The sequence below is a fragment of the Sander lucioperca genome, chromosome 8, assembly GCF_008315115.2.
Source record: "Sander lucioperca isolate FBNREF2018 chromosome 8, SLUC_FBN_1.2, whole genome shotgun sequence".
NCBI lineage: Eukaryota > Metazoa > Chordata > Actinopteri > Perciformes > Percidae > Sander > Sander lucioperca.
This window is the reverse complement of record NC_050180.1, coordinates 31380712-31398252: the sequence shown is the minus strand read 5'-3', so window position 1 is coordinate 31398252 and position 17541 is coordinate 31380712. Positions and strand designations below refer to the sequence as shown.

General features: G+C 42.4%; 1 protein-coding gene across 9 annotated transcripts in view; it reads right to left on the bottom strand.

Annotated features, from left to right (window-relative positions):
- The window catches only part of kalrna (kalirin RhoGEF kinase a), a 225550-nt gene that overhangs the window by 75777 nt on the left and 132232 nt on the right, over positions 1 to 17541 (bottom strand). For 6 of the 9 annotated variants that reach the window (XM_036004305.1, XM_031307530.2, XM_031307602.2 and 3 more), the window contains 2 exons: positions 12145 to 12223; positions 10482 to 10649 (listed from right to left, as the gene is read on the bottom strand). In XM_036004305.1, the coding sequence (XP_035860198.1) occupies positions 10482 to 10649; positions 12145 to 12223 (247 nt within the window). Of the gene's footprint in view, positions 1 to 1715; positions 1830 to 1863; positions 2063 to 10481; positions 10650 to 12144; positions 12224 to 17541 lie in introns of those variants that run through there. The other 3 variants (XM_036004306.1, XM_031307829.2, XM_036004307.1) reach the window with 3 other exon arrangements.

Sequence of the window (17541 nt, the reverse complement as noted above, 5' to 3'; positions counted from 1 at the left end):
GATCTTGCTTAATACTGAATGCTTAATACTTGTTCGCATCTGTCACTTAGACACAAAAACATAGGAAAACAGGGTCCAGGTTGAAAAGTAGTCATCACGGGAGACTTTGGCCAATCACAGGTCATTTCAGAGAGAGAGTGTGCAGTTCATGTTCCTTTGTTGAAAGTTCTGTTTACTGTTGCCAAAGGCTCAGGGCTGCAGCTAATTCAAGGCTAAACTATTAGATAGGAGACGTCATTGTCATCCGTCTTTATACAGTGCATATAGGAACGAAATTGTGTAAAAGAGTAGTCCCGTTTATAGTCGAGGGAGCATGAAAACAGTTTGGAGAGCTGCTTTGCTTGGGTTAGCCTTTAGCCTATCACAAACACCAGCTTGTTTGCCGTGTTTACGTTTCCTAACACCCCACCTCTAGTGTCACCTTGTTTGGATGGCAGCAGCCTGCTATGAGGACCAATCCTTAATGGATTGTATTAGCATCAGTGTCTGTGGTAATAAGTAAGCTATATAACTGCTCACAAAAAAAATGTCCACGTTATTAATTTAACTAATTCAAGCCTCCAGCACATAACGACTTTCAGGTAGGTACCATTTCTCTAAAAATCCTCTAACCTAAACAATATTTCAGAGTGACTTTTTAAAATGACCAAAATGACTAAAACAAAACAATATCCAACAACAAATGACCAACTTGATTGCCAATCTGGAGGGGAAAGTCATTCACTTGCCTCCAAGAGGTTGATCATTAATTAAGAAAGCACAACAAACACAAACCACAGACATGTACTCAAATGAACAGTCGCAGTCAGAAAAGCCTGTCTTGTTATTGTCAAGTAAGACATAAAGTCTGTAAAATCTGAGGTTACTTGAACATGTTTTCTTTTTTTAATTCATTAGACTGGTAGCCATAGCAATAAACGTCATTAATACAGATCCATTGATCTGCAACTAAGGCAGGATGGATGGTCTGATATTTCTAGTCAGTCAGTGTGTTAGTCATCAGATGTCTGAATGTAACCTGGTGACAAACCGGTTCAGTCAGAGAACGAGCCAACAGCTCTGAATGAAACACAGTAGAAACCACTGAGGCTGTCTGTTTGTAGGGACAGACAGTTATTGGGAAATCCGGAAAAATTATTACAACTCCGGTGCGGTAAGGGTAAATCCTTTGATGCTGGCCAAAGGCTCTGTCACAACCTGCTGCACACACAAACAAACACATAAAAAAAAACACCCACACACACACGACTTGACTGAATTGCAGGAAAACAGATTGCACAATACAACATCTGATTCTCAACAGAGACAAAGAGAGAAACTGTCCTCTTCTCAATATGTCTCTCTCCCTCTCTCTCTCGCCCGCCATTTCCTATCTCTGTCTGTCTGTGTGACACGAACTTCCTGTTTCACAATTCATTTTCAATTCAAATTAGTTGCCAGTGGCCCCAGAACACATGATAAATAAGAAACCCCTTTTGTCTACCCCTCCTTTATTCAGTGTGACACACACACACACACACACACACACACACACCCCTCTCAAAGCAAAGTGTGGAGAATGCTGACAGCCAGAAAACTGTTACCTGCTTCATTCCTCAGCACACATACTCAATACAACCTTCCTAACTTTTAAAGCATGCAACAAACACACACACATAAACAGTGTACACACATGCCAACACACGGTATCACAAACAGTGTGTATCTCGTCCCACCTGTGCCGTTGTAGCAGCAGCAGCAGCAGCGGGTGAGGATCCATCCACAGCAACGCCAGCCTCGCTTCATCCTCCCTCACACACACATCCTACACTCACACACCTCTCTCTCTCTCTCTCTCTCTCTCTCTCTCTCTCTCTCTCTCTCACACACACACACACACACACACACTTCTCATTAGCTGTCTGACTCCACCACCAACTGGTCCACCAACTTGTTAACCAGACGGACTGACTGGGAGAATGTGTATACACCACGAGCTCCAAGTTCACACTGCTGACATTCACCACAGAGAGGGAGATAGAGAGAGAGAGAGAGCGAGAGAGCGAGAGATAGGGAGAGAGGGAGAGACGGAGAGCGAATGAGGTAGGCAGAGGAGGAGCCTATACACACACACCCTTCTATTTCTCAGACATAGTAGTTGAGTTTCTCTCCCTCGCTCCCTTACACACTTCATTGCTCTGGAACAGAAGTCAGAGTTAATTATTGTGGAGGGCTACTTCCCCCATTGTGGAGAGCAGGGACTCAGGTTCCAACACTGTGTGTGGTTTTGTGTGTGTGTGTGGTTTTGTTTGTGTGTGTGTGTGTGTGTGTGTGTGTGTGTGTGTGTGTGTGTGTGTGTGTGTGTGTGTGTGTGTGTGTGAAGGAGAAAGGGGACAGAGGGAATGTGAGTCTCAGCCCTCGTCCTTGTTACTACGCGTCTTGGCCTTTCATTCACACGCAAACTACTTCATTGAAAAGAGATCTTTTGGAAAAATCCTGCCAAGGTAAAGATTTTCCGAAACTTTAATGTTGTATGCACAGGGAAAATTGACTTTTTGGCACCGTTATCTCTTTTGTGAGGAGTCACAAATTTGGCGACAAATTAATTCAATGGCGGACGTGTCCAAAACAGTAGTGATTCTAACCGCTTACAGGACTTTTTACATGTTTACACATTCACGTAGTTACTTGTCCACTATATTAAGATTGTGCTATGGAGCACCATTGTAGGTAGCCCTCCGGTAAATAGCAGGCTTCTTATTGGCCAACATGGTTTTGGGGTTAAGTTGCTTACACACCAACCAGACGGCCAACCGTAGGCAGAAAAGGCAGTTGGACTGATCAATCTCCCCGAGTTGGTCAAAAAAAATGCCTCAGAACACACCGAAGAGACGAGACGTAATACGTCTCCATAACAGCAGTCGGCGCTATTCTGTATTGTCGCCCAAAAATGAAAACCGGCAGCTGATTGGACGAACGCGTCACGTGGGTCTGGTTTCTCCGGAAATTCAAAGACAGACTATCATGGCGGCTTGTTCAGAATACGATCTCATATTGTACTAAAATAGTTCACCGAAACGTGTTTCTGAAAACATTTTAAGCGAGACATAGGCCATGCAGTTGCTGAATCTGTCTTCATTTCAGATCAACAAAGGTCAGTTTAAAAGATTTTTGTCAGATTTTGAGAGATTCTAGTCACGCTCATTCCGCTCCCCGTTTCCGGGTTAGCACTCCACCAATCAGATGGGTCATTTGAGTCTGACTGCGGGCAGTGCCCGCCGCGCCGATTATACATGTCAAATCGGCCAAAATGAAGGACGACGGCCGGTAATTTGTTAATGAGATTGCGTGTATTGTGTGTATGTGAAATCAACCTTAAGCCTCATCCTAAAACGGACTTTGTACTTTGCCGACTTCACGTATCTTTCGAAGTATTAGCTTTTTGGCATTTAGCGACACAGGTCCCTGTCATCTACTGTAAATGTGCTGTTATGGCTCTATTCAAATATGGCAGATGTAGATAGTTGCGATGGTTACACAACATCTGGGGAGCAAGAAATGACACTGCTGCCTAACAGCACTGATATGATAATAATAAATAAATGCATCTTATTTTTTCAATTGAATTAACATTTTAAAACCCTTCAAGGCAGCTATAATCATTATTTTCATTTTAACAATGACTACTTGAATGTGAAAGGGGTCGCTTGATAATTGTCCTCTTGACACTGCAGACTTTATAGTGACTTCCAGCAGTCCGTTTTGTGACACAACTTTACTGTTTTGGTTCACTATAACCGCATCATTTTTGGTCGCAGCTGTTTTCAGGGAAAAAGCTCTCATAAACCGGTCATGTACCTGGCCACCACCAGACAGCAGAAATGCCAAGCTACTAGATGGGGATCACAGTGGAGAACCTAGCAGCTAATCAACCAGATACTTCCCTCAGTAAATATTGGACTCACTTTTTCTCCACTCGGATTTATCTTGCTGACCTGGAGATCAGACTAGCGAGCTTCTGGTCACAAGCTTGCTTCTCTAACCCACCACTCCATGCATTCATAGATAAGCACTGTGCGTGTGATGGACACTCACCCTTGCTTCTCACTAGTCTAATGAACCCAGATGGCCTAATGCATTTTCTCATCAATCTCAATTGCTATAGAGAATCCTATTAGCCTGCAGTGCTACAGCCCTCTAGCATAGTTGTAAATAAGACATTGGGTTGTGATTCATTGAGTGCCCATTTGCTCACATGCGATGATGTTCTGATGATTATGGTTTTTTTTTCCCCCCGAGGGTTTGTTATTGCTCTTCTTCCCTGCACCATGAGGGGAAGAAACCAAAAGAAAACATTTTTGTAAACGGACCAACATGAGATGAATCTCCTCTACAACTTTTAACTGGTTCACTATTACTTATAAGTTGCAGTTTATTAAGGTTTATAATATTCTGTCTCTTTCTGTATTTAACATTGTGGTGCTGTGCCGTTTACATTATTGTCATGGCATCATGATGCAGCAGCAGGTTAGACTGCACGCACGCACGCACGCACGCACGCACGCACGCACGCACGCACGCACGCACGCACGCACGCACGCAGCCTAGATAAAGTGCTTCCAGCAGCTCCGTTTCCCTGCAGTGTCCCATTTTTCACACAGTTTACTTCAGCTGATGTTCGACAGCAAGAAATAATACTATACTACTGCAGCTCTGACTGCACACCACTACAGCAGTTGGTAACAATTTCAGTCTTACACAGTGCTAGTTAATACCTCTCAGAGTCAACTACAATCTCATAACAAGAGGCACACTTGGTTGACATAAAAGAGAACCAATACTTACAGTATCACTCTTAGTCACAGCTATTAACTATTAGGATTACAATGATGAAAGTCCCGATAGAAGAGTTACAGCTCTGACTTTCAGTCGGTTTCATTGACGTCAAAACTCCATCGTTTGGTTCAGTTAACATTAGAACTTCAGTGTCTTCAGTCTTTCAGAGAGGACAAGGAGACCTACTTTACAGAGCAGTCACAAGACCCAGGACACACACACACACACACACACACACACACACACACACACACACACACACACACACACGAGGCTGTAGCTTGAAAGAACTCAGAAGTTCTTATCCAGTCCACTTAATTAGGAATGGCTCATGTGGGTTAATTAAAGGTTTGAGTCATTCATTCATTCATCAACAAATAGGAGTGTTAATTAAACCCATCAGCCTCCAGTCACTTCACTGTTGAGTAAGCGGACACAAGATCTGCCTAATTTGGCATTTACACTACCAAACAACAATGTGAGGAATTCGTATGTTATTAGGGTGGGTGTGGGTGTGTGTGTGTGTGTGTGTGTGTGTGTGTGTGTGTTTTATGGTGGTGGGGGGGGGGAGAAAGCCTGCACTGGAATCAAGTGAAACAAGTGAGACTGACAATGCAATGGGTCTTTGTGGGTCACATTAGCTCAATGTAATTACAGGTCTGCATGTCTTGCTACTGATGACCAGCTGAATGTATGGAGCACAGCAAAATATTGTAAAATACTGTGCAGATGCTGGATCATTGTTGCCCTGAATTAAGGTAGGTGGAAAGCCAGCCTCTGTGAAAAGAAAGTCCCCTATTTCAACCTGTTCTCACTCCGAAGTCGTAAAATACGGACGTTTGTGTGTCAGCGTCAGATAGGAAGTAAAAAGCGCCCTTCAGTGTGTGGTAGAACGCACCAGGGAGAGCAGCGGTAGCAAGTAGTATAAAAGCCCGAAAATCCGCATAGGGAGGTTGGTTGGGGAGGTGGATGGGTCAAACAAAGGACTTTCACCCAGGAGACCAGGGTTTGTGTCCCGCATGTCACGTTTCCTAAACCCAACCGTCCCATTCTTCTTTTACTAAACCCAAATGTCCCATTCTTCTTTTCCTGAACCCAACTGTCCCGTTCTTCTTTTCCTAAAACCCAACCATCCGTTCTTCTTTTAATAAACCCAACCATCCGTTCTTCTTTTCCTAAACCGAACTGTCCCGTTCTTCCCTCGTGTCATGGAAACGTAAGTCCACCCACGACCTTTTCCTTAACCTAACAGCGTCAAAAGTGACGCCAATAGTCCCGACCAAGCGCGTTTCGATAAAGCACGTTTAGATATGACGATAAAGGAGACTTTTAGCGTCAATAACAACGCCAAAGACACCTGACCAAGCGTCCGTATTTTACACGATGGGAGTGAGAATGTGTTGCCTATTTGTAAGCACGTTTGCAGATATTAATGATATAGTATCATTTAACAAATACTGCAAAAACTGGCTGAATTGGAGTGTTTGAGATTGCAGCAACATACATTCTTGAAGGGGCTGGATGCAGATGCCTGCTGGAGCCCTAAATCAAACAAACAACCGTGAAGATGAAAGTACTGCACTGCACGTCTTTTTTTTACTCTGGTGTGCCCTGAAAGTTTTAGTTGTCCTATATGTCTGCATCTGAAGCCTGTCGGTTGTCCTTGCTCCTGCTTTTGCACCGGCAACTCTGCAGCTCCCCCTCCATGCTCAAAACAGAAAGAACAGGACATCTATTTTTGACCTATTCTCTCAACTGTTTCACTTGATATGTGTTATAACACTCACTCGTGACAGAACTACAACTTTATTGTGGCAACAAATCAAATCAGGTTAGGGTAAATTGTTGTAGTGAAGATTACCTGAAGTTACGTTAAGGTTTTGGTCATGGTTATGTTGAAGTAAAAGGTCAAAATAAGGCCTGCTTCAGCCCCCAATTGATTCCTATGATGTCATAGATACATCTAATAACTAACTATGAAAAAGCCATGACACTAGCCTGAAATTACTACAACAAACATGTGAGTCTCTTTGGGTGAGAGCTGTAGATGGCCTGAGAAATAAGCCATGTAAATGACCGTGTTGGCCTCCAGGGAGCCTCAGATAAATAAATCACATAAATCAAGTACTTCATTAATTTTTTTTTTTAATCATAACTAAGGTAAAGTAACATAAAAAGGAAACTGACCCTTTCAGATGTTAAAGCTATATTTACTGCAGTTAACCGTGCAGTAGGCCATTTGCATACGCAAAAAGTCAATTTGCAAACTGTTAGCCAACGTGTTTTTTTGAATGGGGGAAAGCTAAGAGCTTACTTAACCTCTATCTTTTCAGCACACTACAATCCTAATTTTCAACTGTTGTCCCTTGGCGTGTGTGTCTTGAACGTGTGTGTACGCGCCTGTGTGTTTACTTCCATGTGTAGCCGCAGCAGTTGTCTGATTTGCATCTCTCTACAGAAACACAAAACATCCTTGTCATCAGCGAGAGCATAAAACACACAGTGGCTGCAGCAGGCAAATCAGCTGATCCCGCAGTGTGTGTGTGTGTGTGTGTGTGTGTGTGTGTGTGTGTATGTGTGTGTGTGTGCGTGCCTCCGTGCGTCTACAGTAAAGAGTAATCTTCAACATAAACCTCCCTGTTGTTTATAAGCAAGACAAAAATTAAACTGGGTGCAGGAAGGCTATTTACAGTATATTAGGGAAGCAAACTATGTGTGTGTACGTGCATGAGTGTGTAAGTGGGAGGATGTTTATGGCTGATGCATTCAAAGTTTGGTATTTAGATAGTCCTGATAAGATGGGAGGAATTGACACGTGTGTGTGTGTGTGCGCGCGCGCCTATCTTTGCTTTCATCTGCAACATAACGAACATGACTCTGGAAGTAAATGACTAATCATTTTTTAAGCTTCCATATCTTCCACTATGCTGTAAAACTCCCATGATTGCAATGAGGTGAAATCAGCTCATCTATCTATAAATTGCAGGAACGTCTGTCTGTCTGTCTGTCTGTCTGTTATGCGCATATCTCTCGAACCAAGTTTGACGTTGTTTGGTTACCGGCTTTGACTCTTTTCCTGCTTCCAATGTTAGCTACATGATTGCTGGATATACCAAACTAACTTTTCTTCACTTTCCTGGAGCACGAGCGGATAGCTGAAAGGAACATCGCGACTGTTGTGTGGAATAAGGTTGGCGAAAAAAAGGCGCTACGCTTTTCCGTGTCTATTTTTTCGTTAAGAGGACACTCAACAAAAAGCCGTTTGCCAACACTAAATATCAAATAAAAGCCAGACACTACATACCATAGTATTAAGTTGCTGTGAGCTGTAGCCTACATTCACCACTTCTAACCAGAGGTAGAACATAAAGTAATCTCAGAGATTATTCCTTCACAGCGCTGTGCAAGGCGAGAAAATCTCAGAGCTGAACCGGGCAGACACAGCACTTTTCATCAGACTCACCCCGGGTCGGGTTAATTAAGTCTACTGCTAACTAATAACATTAGCGTCGCCAAAATACCCACGCGTATCAAATCCATACTTCACCGTTCACTGTCAAGCCACTAAACCTGTATGGAAATGAACACCTCTGCCGAAATGTTAAATTCGTTAACGATCATACGACACGAAACAACACTGTGTCTCTCTCTGCGCACGCACGCACACACACACACACACACATACACACACACACACACACACACACACACAGGTTCTGGTGGTTGATGAACGCAGATATGTGCTGATTAGCTCTCATAACGGGCCAGGTGGGTAGCGCACTGCCATGACGCTAATCTCTGATTAGTCCACATTGTCATTGTGATATTTTGTGATTACATTCTGAATCTGCAACGTTCTCTGTCAGGTAAATCAGTAAGTTAGTAGCATAGTATACAGGGGAGTTGCATATGAAGTGGTTTGGGGTACTTCTGTAAGTAATTATGGGGTACAATTTGGTTTTGATGAGTTCTATAAGCAGCAATACCACAGGCCAAGCAATCGGCCCGTTCCAAACAGGCACATTTTCAACGGGCACTGTACTAGTTCTCATAATGAGACATCCACAGGAACAAGTGCAGGGAGAAGGTGTTAAGAGCAGCACCACATCGCCCTCTGTAGGACACAACAGTAACACTCCAATCTCTCTCTGTGTGTGTGTGTGTGTGTGTGTGTGTGTGTGTGTGTGTGTGTGTGTGTGTGTGTGTGTGTGTGTGTGTGTGTGTGTGTGTGTGTGTGTGTGTGTTCTAGTTCTGTGACAGCGGTAACCATGATCACCATGAATGATGTGTTTGTGGAATGTATTTACTTGTTCTGACCAGCTGGCATTTTACTCCAAAAATATTCTAGTTTAAATCAGACTGACTTAAAACACCCAGAATCACACTGTACACAGGCCCTCCTAAATAACACTAACTAATTAGGTGTTGCTTAAGCCTTTCAAGGCGCTAGAAACAACAAAGCCACAAAAGTAACATTCCATAAACGTATGGCTGAAATTGTGGCCCGATTTCCCCGATGGTGCAACGGATTAAACTTCCTCTCCACATGCTCAGACACCTTCCATTAAAGCCATCAGTTAGATGTATTGAAAGATCATCTACTATATATTTCATCATCCTCAGTAAATAATGCATACATACGGAATGATCATTTAACAACATGTATTTGCTGGGTACATAGAGCAGGTTGCATCTATATTGTAATGTCCACATCTCACCAATAGAGGTCGATGGAGATCAGATTACTTGAAGTGATCTGACTACAGGAAATCACGGATCTCTGCTTCTGTCTGACCAAAGAGAAACGCACGATGAAAATGGAAAAAGCTGAAGGCATTATTTTATTTAGTGGTTGCATTCAGATTTTTGTATTTTCACTATCTGAATTACAGGGGAAAAAAAAAAAAATAAATCACAGCTGGACTTTCCTTAGCTACGTAATGACTTAAATCCATTCAACCAAGTCACCAAAGTGGAGCCAATGAAAAAGCATCGACAAAACAATGTCGTGACCTGACCTCTCTGAAGTGACGACGTGGTTGTCACACTCATTAACTTAACTACGTCTATTAACACTGCACCATGAAGAACATACTGGTCCTGAGCCAGAATAGACTGAGAAAAAAAATAGATAATCATCAAGTACAATGCCTTCTTTTTTTTAATTTCATTTATATCTTTTACAGTTTACTTTTTCTATTTTTTTAGTCATCTATTTTGCTTTTTACACCAAAGCAGAGCTTGGTGATATGGAAAAAAATCAAATATGTTTGACCAAATATATCGATGTTGATATTGCGGCGATATTGTATAGAGTTGACTACTATTGACTAGCACTATATTCGCTTTTAATGTGGATACAATGATTAAGTGGGTAAAGGCAAATAATAAAGCAGCTAGTGAGTCTGGAAAGTTCAGAAAATGACATCACTTTAATCTAATGCAGCCTTTAAAACCAGGAAAAGACAACAAAAGGACGATATCTAGCCTCATGTATAAAAAAAATTGAATTGAGATTGAATATATGGATATCGGTATAATATCGATATATTGCCCAGCCCTACACCAAAGCAAATAAAACAGTATTATTGCTGCAAATCAAGTCATAAACCCAGACAAAAGCTGCAGGTCAGAGTTCATCTGGACTTCAGGTTTGTTCTTCCTACCTTTCCCTGAGCCGAAGAAGCAGTCCATCTCCACGCTGGAGCGCGAGTGGGACACGCAGAGTGTGGAGCTGGGAACCAGTCCCTCCTGTGGCGGGCTGCGTTCGGTGGTTCGGACCAGACACCAACCGGGCCGCTCGCTCGGCCGCTCCAACAGCTCCACCGTCTGGCCTGGAGGGAAGACAGCAGTCATTTTACATCTCAGTCGTCTCATTTTACAAGTGTTAGGGCATATTTTTCTCAGGTAAAAATGTCATGCATTTGAGTTTTAAAGAGTAATATCTTTTCTTGCCTAACTTAGCATGTTTGAATCAATTATAAAGTCTCCACTGTCCCCATGTTTCAGGAGGTGGCTCAATGAAATGCGCTCTATGGCTAAGATGGAACGGATTCGTTTTAACAAAAGGAATTCACAAAAATACTTTTTGAAGGTGTGGAAACACTTTCTTAAAATTAACTCAATTGTGCCTCTTGGACTATTTAGGCCGGCTACACACTGGATGCGTGGCGTGAGTGTGGCGTTTCTGTTGCGTGTCAGCGGCTGCGTGGATTTTTCTGTCTTTACACACCAAAAAAACGTGTCTGCTGCTGCTGCTAGCCTTGTCTGTACACATGTATGTTTCCCATTGATTTACTGCACTCAAGTAGTAGTATACTTCATGTTAAATATAAATATATACTGATTTGATTACAGCAAAGACAACGTCAGCAGTATTGACAGCAAAATAGGCTACAGAATATTTCGTTTTGTATTGACAGGTGCAATATTTGAAAATCGATTTTTTTTTAAATTACATTTATATCTGCATTTATGTCAAAACCTAGAAACTTTCAAACATCAAAATGTCACTTATTAATATGTATTCGTGTCAAAAGGACATCATTTCACAACATCTTTTCCTTTTCTATTTTGCCTGGAAACACTTCCAAAACGCTTGCGTGTCGCGTGAAAAATAGGCGTCGGTCCTATTTCTAGCATGGTCACGTTTTCGCCGCGGCTCGAGCCGCGCCTGAGACGTGCGTGTCACGCAGGCAGTGTGGAAGCTCTAACCTGTTAACATGGGAGCCAAAATAAAAACGGACACGCCACACAGCTGACACGCTCACGCCACGCAGCCAGTGTGCAGCCGGCCTAAGAAATCTGGTTTTAAACCTGCAAACTTCTACTTGTAACTGCTTTACATAATTGTATTTTCTGTTGCATCCCTATTATTCAAATGTATTTATCAAATAATTTGTCCAATTCTGAATGTTTTATTGTCTTTCTGTATTTCTTATGATTGTACTCTCTGTGTTGTTGTTCTGACTCAATGACATTGTAAATGAGGGTTGCCCCTCAATGATCTCTCGAGGATAAAGGTTGAATGAATGAATGGAAACCATTTTTGATATCGCTTGATGAGACCTAAATGTCTGATTTGTGTGTTTGCTGCAGTGCTATACACCCTCAATCTGAGCATGCTTTGATCTGAAAGAGAAAAAAACAAAAAACAACGCATAAACCCAAACTAACCCAAACCACTTCATTTAAAATTAGCAGGCTTAAATATAACCCAGACTACCTGCAGTATTTGGATTTAACTACTTAACTCGAGGAGCACAGTCAACAGGCGGACCCAGACTAAAACGTGTGAACAGGACAGAGGGACAGAGAGGTTTCTCTCACCGGTGCTGACCGACATCTCTGTGCTGCATCCTGCTGTGAAGTCCTGAAGGACGACTGTCAACTCACAACCACCAGAGAGCTGCAAACGGGGAGAGGGAGAGAGAGAGAGAGAGAGAGAGAGAGAGAGAGAGAGAGAGAGAGAGAGAGAGCGAGAGAGTGAGAGAGCGAGAGAGAGACATTTTATTAGATTTCAAATCTCAAAATATTACTAGGAAAACAAGTTCTTTGTTTAGATGTGTGAGGTAAAAAAAAAAAATAGGGTTACACTTTACTTGAAGGTATCTACATAAGAGTGACATGACACTGTCATGAACGTGTCACGTGTCGGGGCGCAATATTTGTTTAAGGCAAAACATGTGTCAATCCATTCTGAATGAAGTATTGTGGTGACGTCCCAGCCTACAAATCATATCCTACAGACTAAAAATCTTTGTTTGGTACAAATCCTCGCAAAAAAAAAAAATCACATCATTGTAATTTTTTTTTATTTTATTATTTTTCAACTCAAATAAGAATGATACAAAAATGATAATTTCCTCCAATATCGTGAATCATATCAAAATTTCAGTCAAAACAATCGCAATTAGATATTGTCCTCATATCGTGCAGCCCTATTTCTAATGTTCTTAATCTACATTTTTGTCTCAAATACTCTGCTGTGAATCCAATTGATGGTAGTGCAATAGAAAACGTAATCCATCAGTGTTTGCACAATAAACAGTATTATTTCAATATTCACATTTCCGTACTGAAAATATAGAAATTTTAATTCTCTGCAGGCTGAAGGAACAGGATGAACCGGAAGCAGGAGGACATTACCTCTCTTTGGTTTTATAACAAACACTGAACCTTACAAACAGAGAAAGAGATGAGCGGAACATTAGAGCAAAAAGTTGTGAGAGTGTGAACAAAAAAATCCTCAATTTGTCCTGAAACCAACCAAGGACAAATGACTGCTGTGTCTTTGTTACCACAAACATTTCTACGCAATGGAAACCTGAAGCACTTCCTGACCTTTAGGACTGATCTGTAGGATCAGTGTGACTGCTGTCAAGACAGGGATTCATTCATCAGTAGTATTATATAGTCCACATAAGGCTTGATCCAGTTCTGATGCATTATACCAGATAATCAAACATGTTCAGTCAACACACCGGAGCAACTGTGGGTAAAACAAAAATGTATCTTTGAGCAACATCTTGCAGTTGCAGCATGCCTTTAAAGCCCCTGTACACGGTGTTTGGTGTTTTAAGCCCACAACGTCGTCTTCCAGGCAGCGCTGCCTTGGAAGGCACTAGGACTAGGCAATGGTTAGGGTTAGGGTTTCTCGACCCAGACAAAAATCAAGAAAAGATGACAGTAACTACAATATTCAAGACCATTCAACAAAATAGTAACACAACAGAAAATAAACCATAAACCAAATAAACATATGTATAAATGACAACACCATAAGCCCATTATAAACATCTCTCCCCAGCACAAAGCTTCCTAGGAGCCCTGCAGAAAGCTCAGGTACTTTCCCAATTTCCTAGTGTAGACATCCAATCTGGCAAACCGTTTATATGTCATCCTTTTAAATGCTGCCACCCTAGCCATCTCACAAGCCCACTCCTGGAGTGACGGCACCCCTTCATTCTTCCACACTCTTAAAACAATCTGTCTGGCTATAATTAAACTAGTCTGGACCCAGCTTCTTATGTGCTTTTCCATCCCGTTTAGGATTGACCCATCTCCCAGAACAAATAATCTCAGGCTGAATGGAACCTGAGTCCCTACAATCTGACATAGGTTATGTCGTAGACTTTGGTGTTTTAAAAGGGTAAGGAACTAACAAAACTAACAAACTAAATGATCGAGGCAGCGGTAGAGCAGCAACTCCGGTGTTCTGCGAGGTAATATTATATTATACTGTATAAAATTTTTTTTTTTAGGTGTCACAATATAATATCCAAAAATCCAAAATATATTTAGCTGCTGTCCCCATCCACAGCAATACATTGCTTAGCGTCCGTGTCGGTACCCCTGTCTACTTCTCCAAACTGGGGGACCCCCCCCATTTACTGTAGCCAACACACTGACTATGGAGAAGTAGCTCAGACAACCCCACTTCAAAAAAATCCAAACTATGCCTTTAAGTCTGGAGATTAAGAGGCTGTCCAAATTCACAACAATTCAGCTGTCCAACATCTAAGGCTATGTTTAGACGGAAACGATCTGAAGAGAAAACGCAAAAGTGGCGTTGCGTTCTCACTTTTTATTCCACGTTTAGATGAGCGTTATGGGGGGAAATGGTGCATATGGTGACGCAAAAGTGTGTGAAATCTGATCCACCAAGTCCGCGCGCCTACGTAGAACCTTCCTTCTACTTGTCTCCCTCTCCTCCTCTCCTCTCCCTTGTAGCGCAAAGCGAACAACAAAGGATGAGGAGGGGGGAGTTTTTGCTCCAACAATGCGCGCGCGCGCACACACGCGCTTTTTTAAGATTTCCACTCTGGAGGGTGGTTTCACTTTTTTGCGTTTTTAAGCCCCAAAAATACCATCGCCGTGTAAACGAAAGGCACATCTGATCAAAGATTTTGTCGTTTTCACCCGTGAGCGTATTCGTGTAAACAGGGCCTAAATGTTTGACATTTGACTTCACTTTGAATGTGCACTTCCATATCCTCACTGTAAAACGTGATTTAACTTGAGTTAAATCACATTCCACGGATTATTGATCGCACTGAGCTAGATAACGTGATCTCAGAGAAATCATCTCGAGCTGCAGTTGTAAATACTATCAGCTGGACAATTTTCAAAGTTAATGATTGACAGAAGGTGAAACAAAACGTAATACGCAACCCACATAACCCACATAAAGTGTCAACGGTCCATGCTGTGGACTGGACTGTCCTAATGGCTTAACAGAACTGTTATATAAAAGGAGAAAATTGACAGACACACACACACACACACACACACACACACACACACACACACACGATAGTGATATGGTTGACGTCATACTGCTGAGGCGTGTTGACCTTTACTCCCATTAAATTGTTCAGAGACGCAAGCGGCCACTAATCCAGAGAAGAAGAAATAAATACGCAATTTTTTCAACGGCTATTCAGGGCAAGGACAATGTGGTGGCAGATGCCCTGTCGCGTGCACCATTGTCATAATGTTTGTTAGAACTGCCTATCATTTTCATGTTTCATGAACTATTAAAGTGCTTCCTCGGATTTATGGCCACTGGGTTATGTAGATAATGTGCTGAACTGAATGGGTGTTAGAGATAATATTGATGTGGTCAGGTGTTTGATATAAAATGTGATTTATTGTATCTAACAGTTTTGTTTGTTTTTTTAGAGTTGTGGCGGGACCTTGAGGAGGGGGGGTGTGACAGCTCCTAGGCCTTAAGACCTATTGAGTCCCTTTGGCTGCTGGGATCTGGGGATTGGCTAATAAGGTCTGATGATTGACACCTGGATGAACTGATTGCTCACATGTCCATAAATAGGAGTACCTGGGCAGTCACTCTTCCTCGCTCCCTCCTTAAGGTTGCTTGGTTTGCTTGGACTTTGGGTTGAGTTACTTATGCGTTCTAACATTGCTACACTTACACACATTCATACACTACACACAATACTGATAAACTAAATACATTTGAATTAATTGAGCAAACACGTGTGTTCTCCACATTTTGTCATACCTTTGAGCCAGGTCATGTCTCTGAACAGCACACAAAGATATATATGTCAAAAATGGGACACAAGATTAAAAAGGTAACGGCACAAATTCAGCGGATTGAAATGAAAAGTTAGAGCTGGGCGATATGGAGAAAATCAAGTAGCACGATATTCTTGACCAAATACCTCGATGTCGATATGGCGACGATATTGTAGGGTTAACAATTGGTGCATTTATGAAATATTTTCACAATGACATTTTAGATAAATGGAGTGTATCAACTAGCGAAGCCAGACGTAACAGCGTATCACATGGATCTACTTTGTTGTTGGGTCCTTTCTGGCCTCTCGCTCACCAATAGGCAGCAGTCACGGCAGGCGGCAACACAACCAAACTGAGCTTATGTTGTTCACATCAACAATCCCAATATAAATAAATGACATCAAATAGATTTAGTCAGTCGTACTAGTTGCTTTTGTGAATTAGCACAATTCCCAGATTTCTCTGACACTGCAGCCAGGGAGAGGGATCCCACCACAGTTGCTCTTCCTGAGTTTCTTCCCTGTTTTTTTTTTTTTCGGGGAGTTTACCTTATCTCAATCGAGGGTCTGAGGACAGAGGGTGTCATAAGCTGTATAGATTGTAAAGCCCCAGATTTGTGATATTGGGCTAAATAAATAAAATTGACTGGAATAAACACTATAAGCAAAAGCTAAATCTATGTGTACTGTAAAAACATTAAAGTGGCACCAGGATGTAAATGAAGCTATGCCCTCTCTTCCTACATCTACCTTGTCTGCACTACTGCCCAATGGCTTGGAAAATGTCAGGGGGAGTGTGTATGTGTGTGTGTGTGTGTGTGTGTGTGTGTGTGTGTGTGTGTGTGTAAGCAGGCACTCATTGCCAGGCTAAAGATCTCCTAGCAACGAGGACCCCTGTTTCTATAAAAAGGTGCAGGTGAGTTTATACCTGACAGATGGCCACGCACACACACAGCGCCAAAAGGCCCTGCAGCCCCCACGCAGGTGTTGTCATTTATTCTGGCTGATTAGACCTGTGCTCAGGTTGAAGGTGGAGCTATACTGGGTATTGGGACGTCACCAAACTTCATGTACTAATAATAATTTAAATTTGCTCCATGTAGTTGGGCCGGCGTGCCGCAGGTTACGTAGTGGCATGGGTGTGGAAACCTCAAATGGAGTGCAGGCTGCAGGCCTGACACTGAAGGTAGCAGCGAATATCCAACAGCAGCAGGTGGGTGAGTTGCTGTGGGAATCTTTAAATCTCTCCACAGCTTTTACGTGTATTTTATTGTCTCACTGGTACACAACTTGCACCTAAAGCTTGATTTATACTTCTAAGTCAAATTTACGCCGTGGCTACGGCGTACGGACCCACGCCGAACCCTACTCCGTAGCCTGACGTGCACCTCTCGAAAAATGTAACGTCGCGCGATGCACGTCGCTCGGCCGTGACTTCGTAGCGTTGCATTTCCCCCGACTCATTTCCTGGTTCTCCTTCTCCATAAACATGAAATCAAGGAGAGGGTTAACTTTTCCTGCTACAGATTTCCCACCGTGGACAGAAAGAACAGGGGAGACACTTTGTTTCTCTCACTGTGACTCTAGAGTCGCTACTCTCTCAGCGTCTCCCTCGCTCTACCACACACTCCCCACACACACATTCCGGCTCGACGCACACACCAAAGTATAACCTTCATGC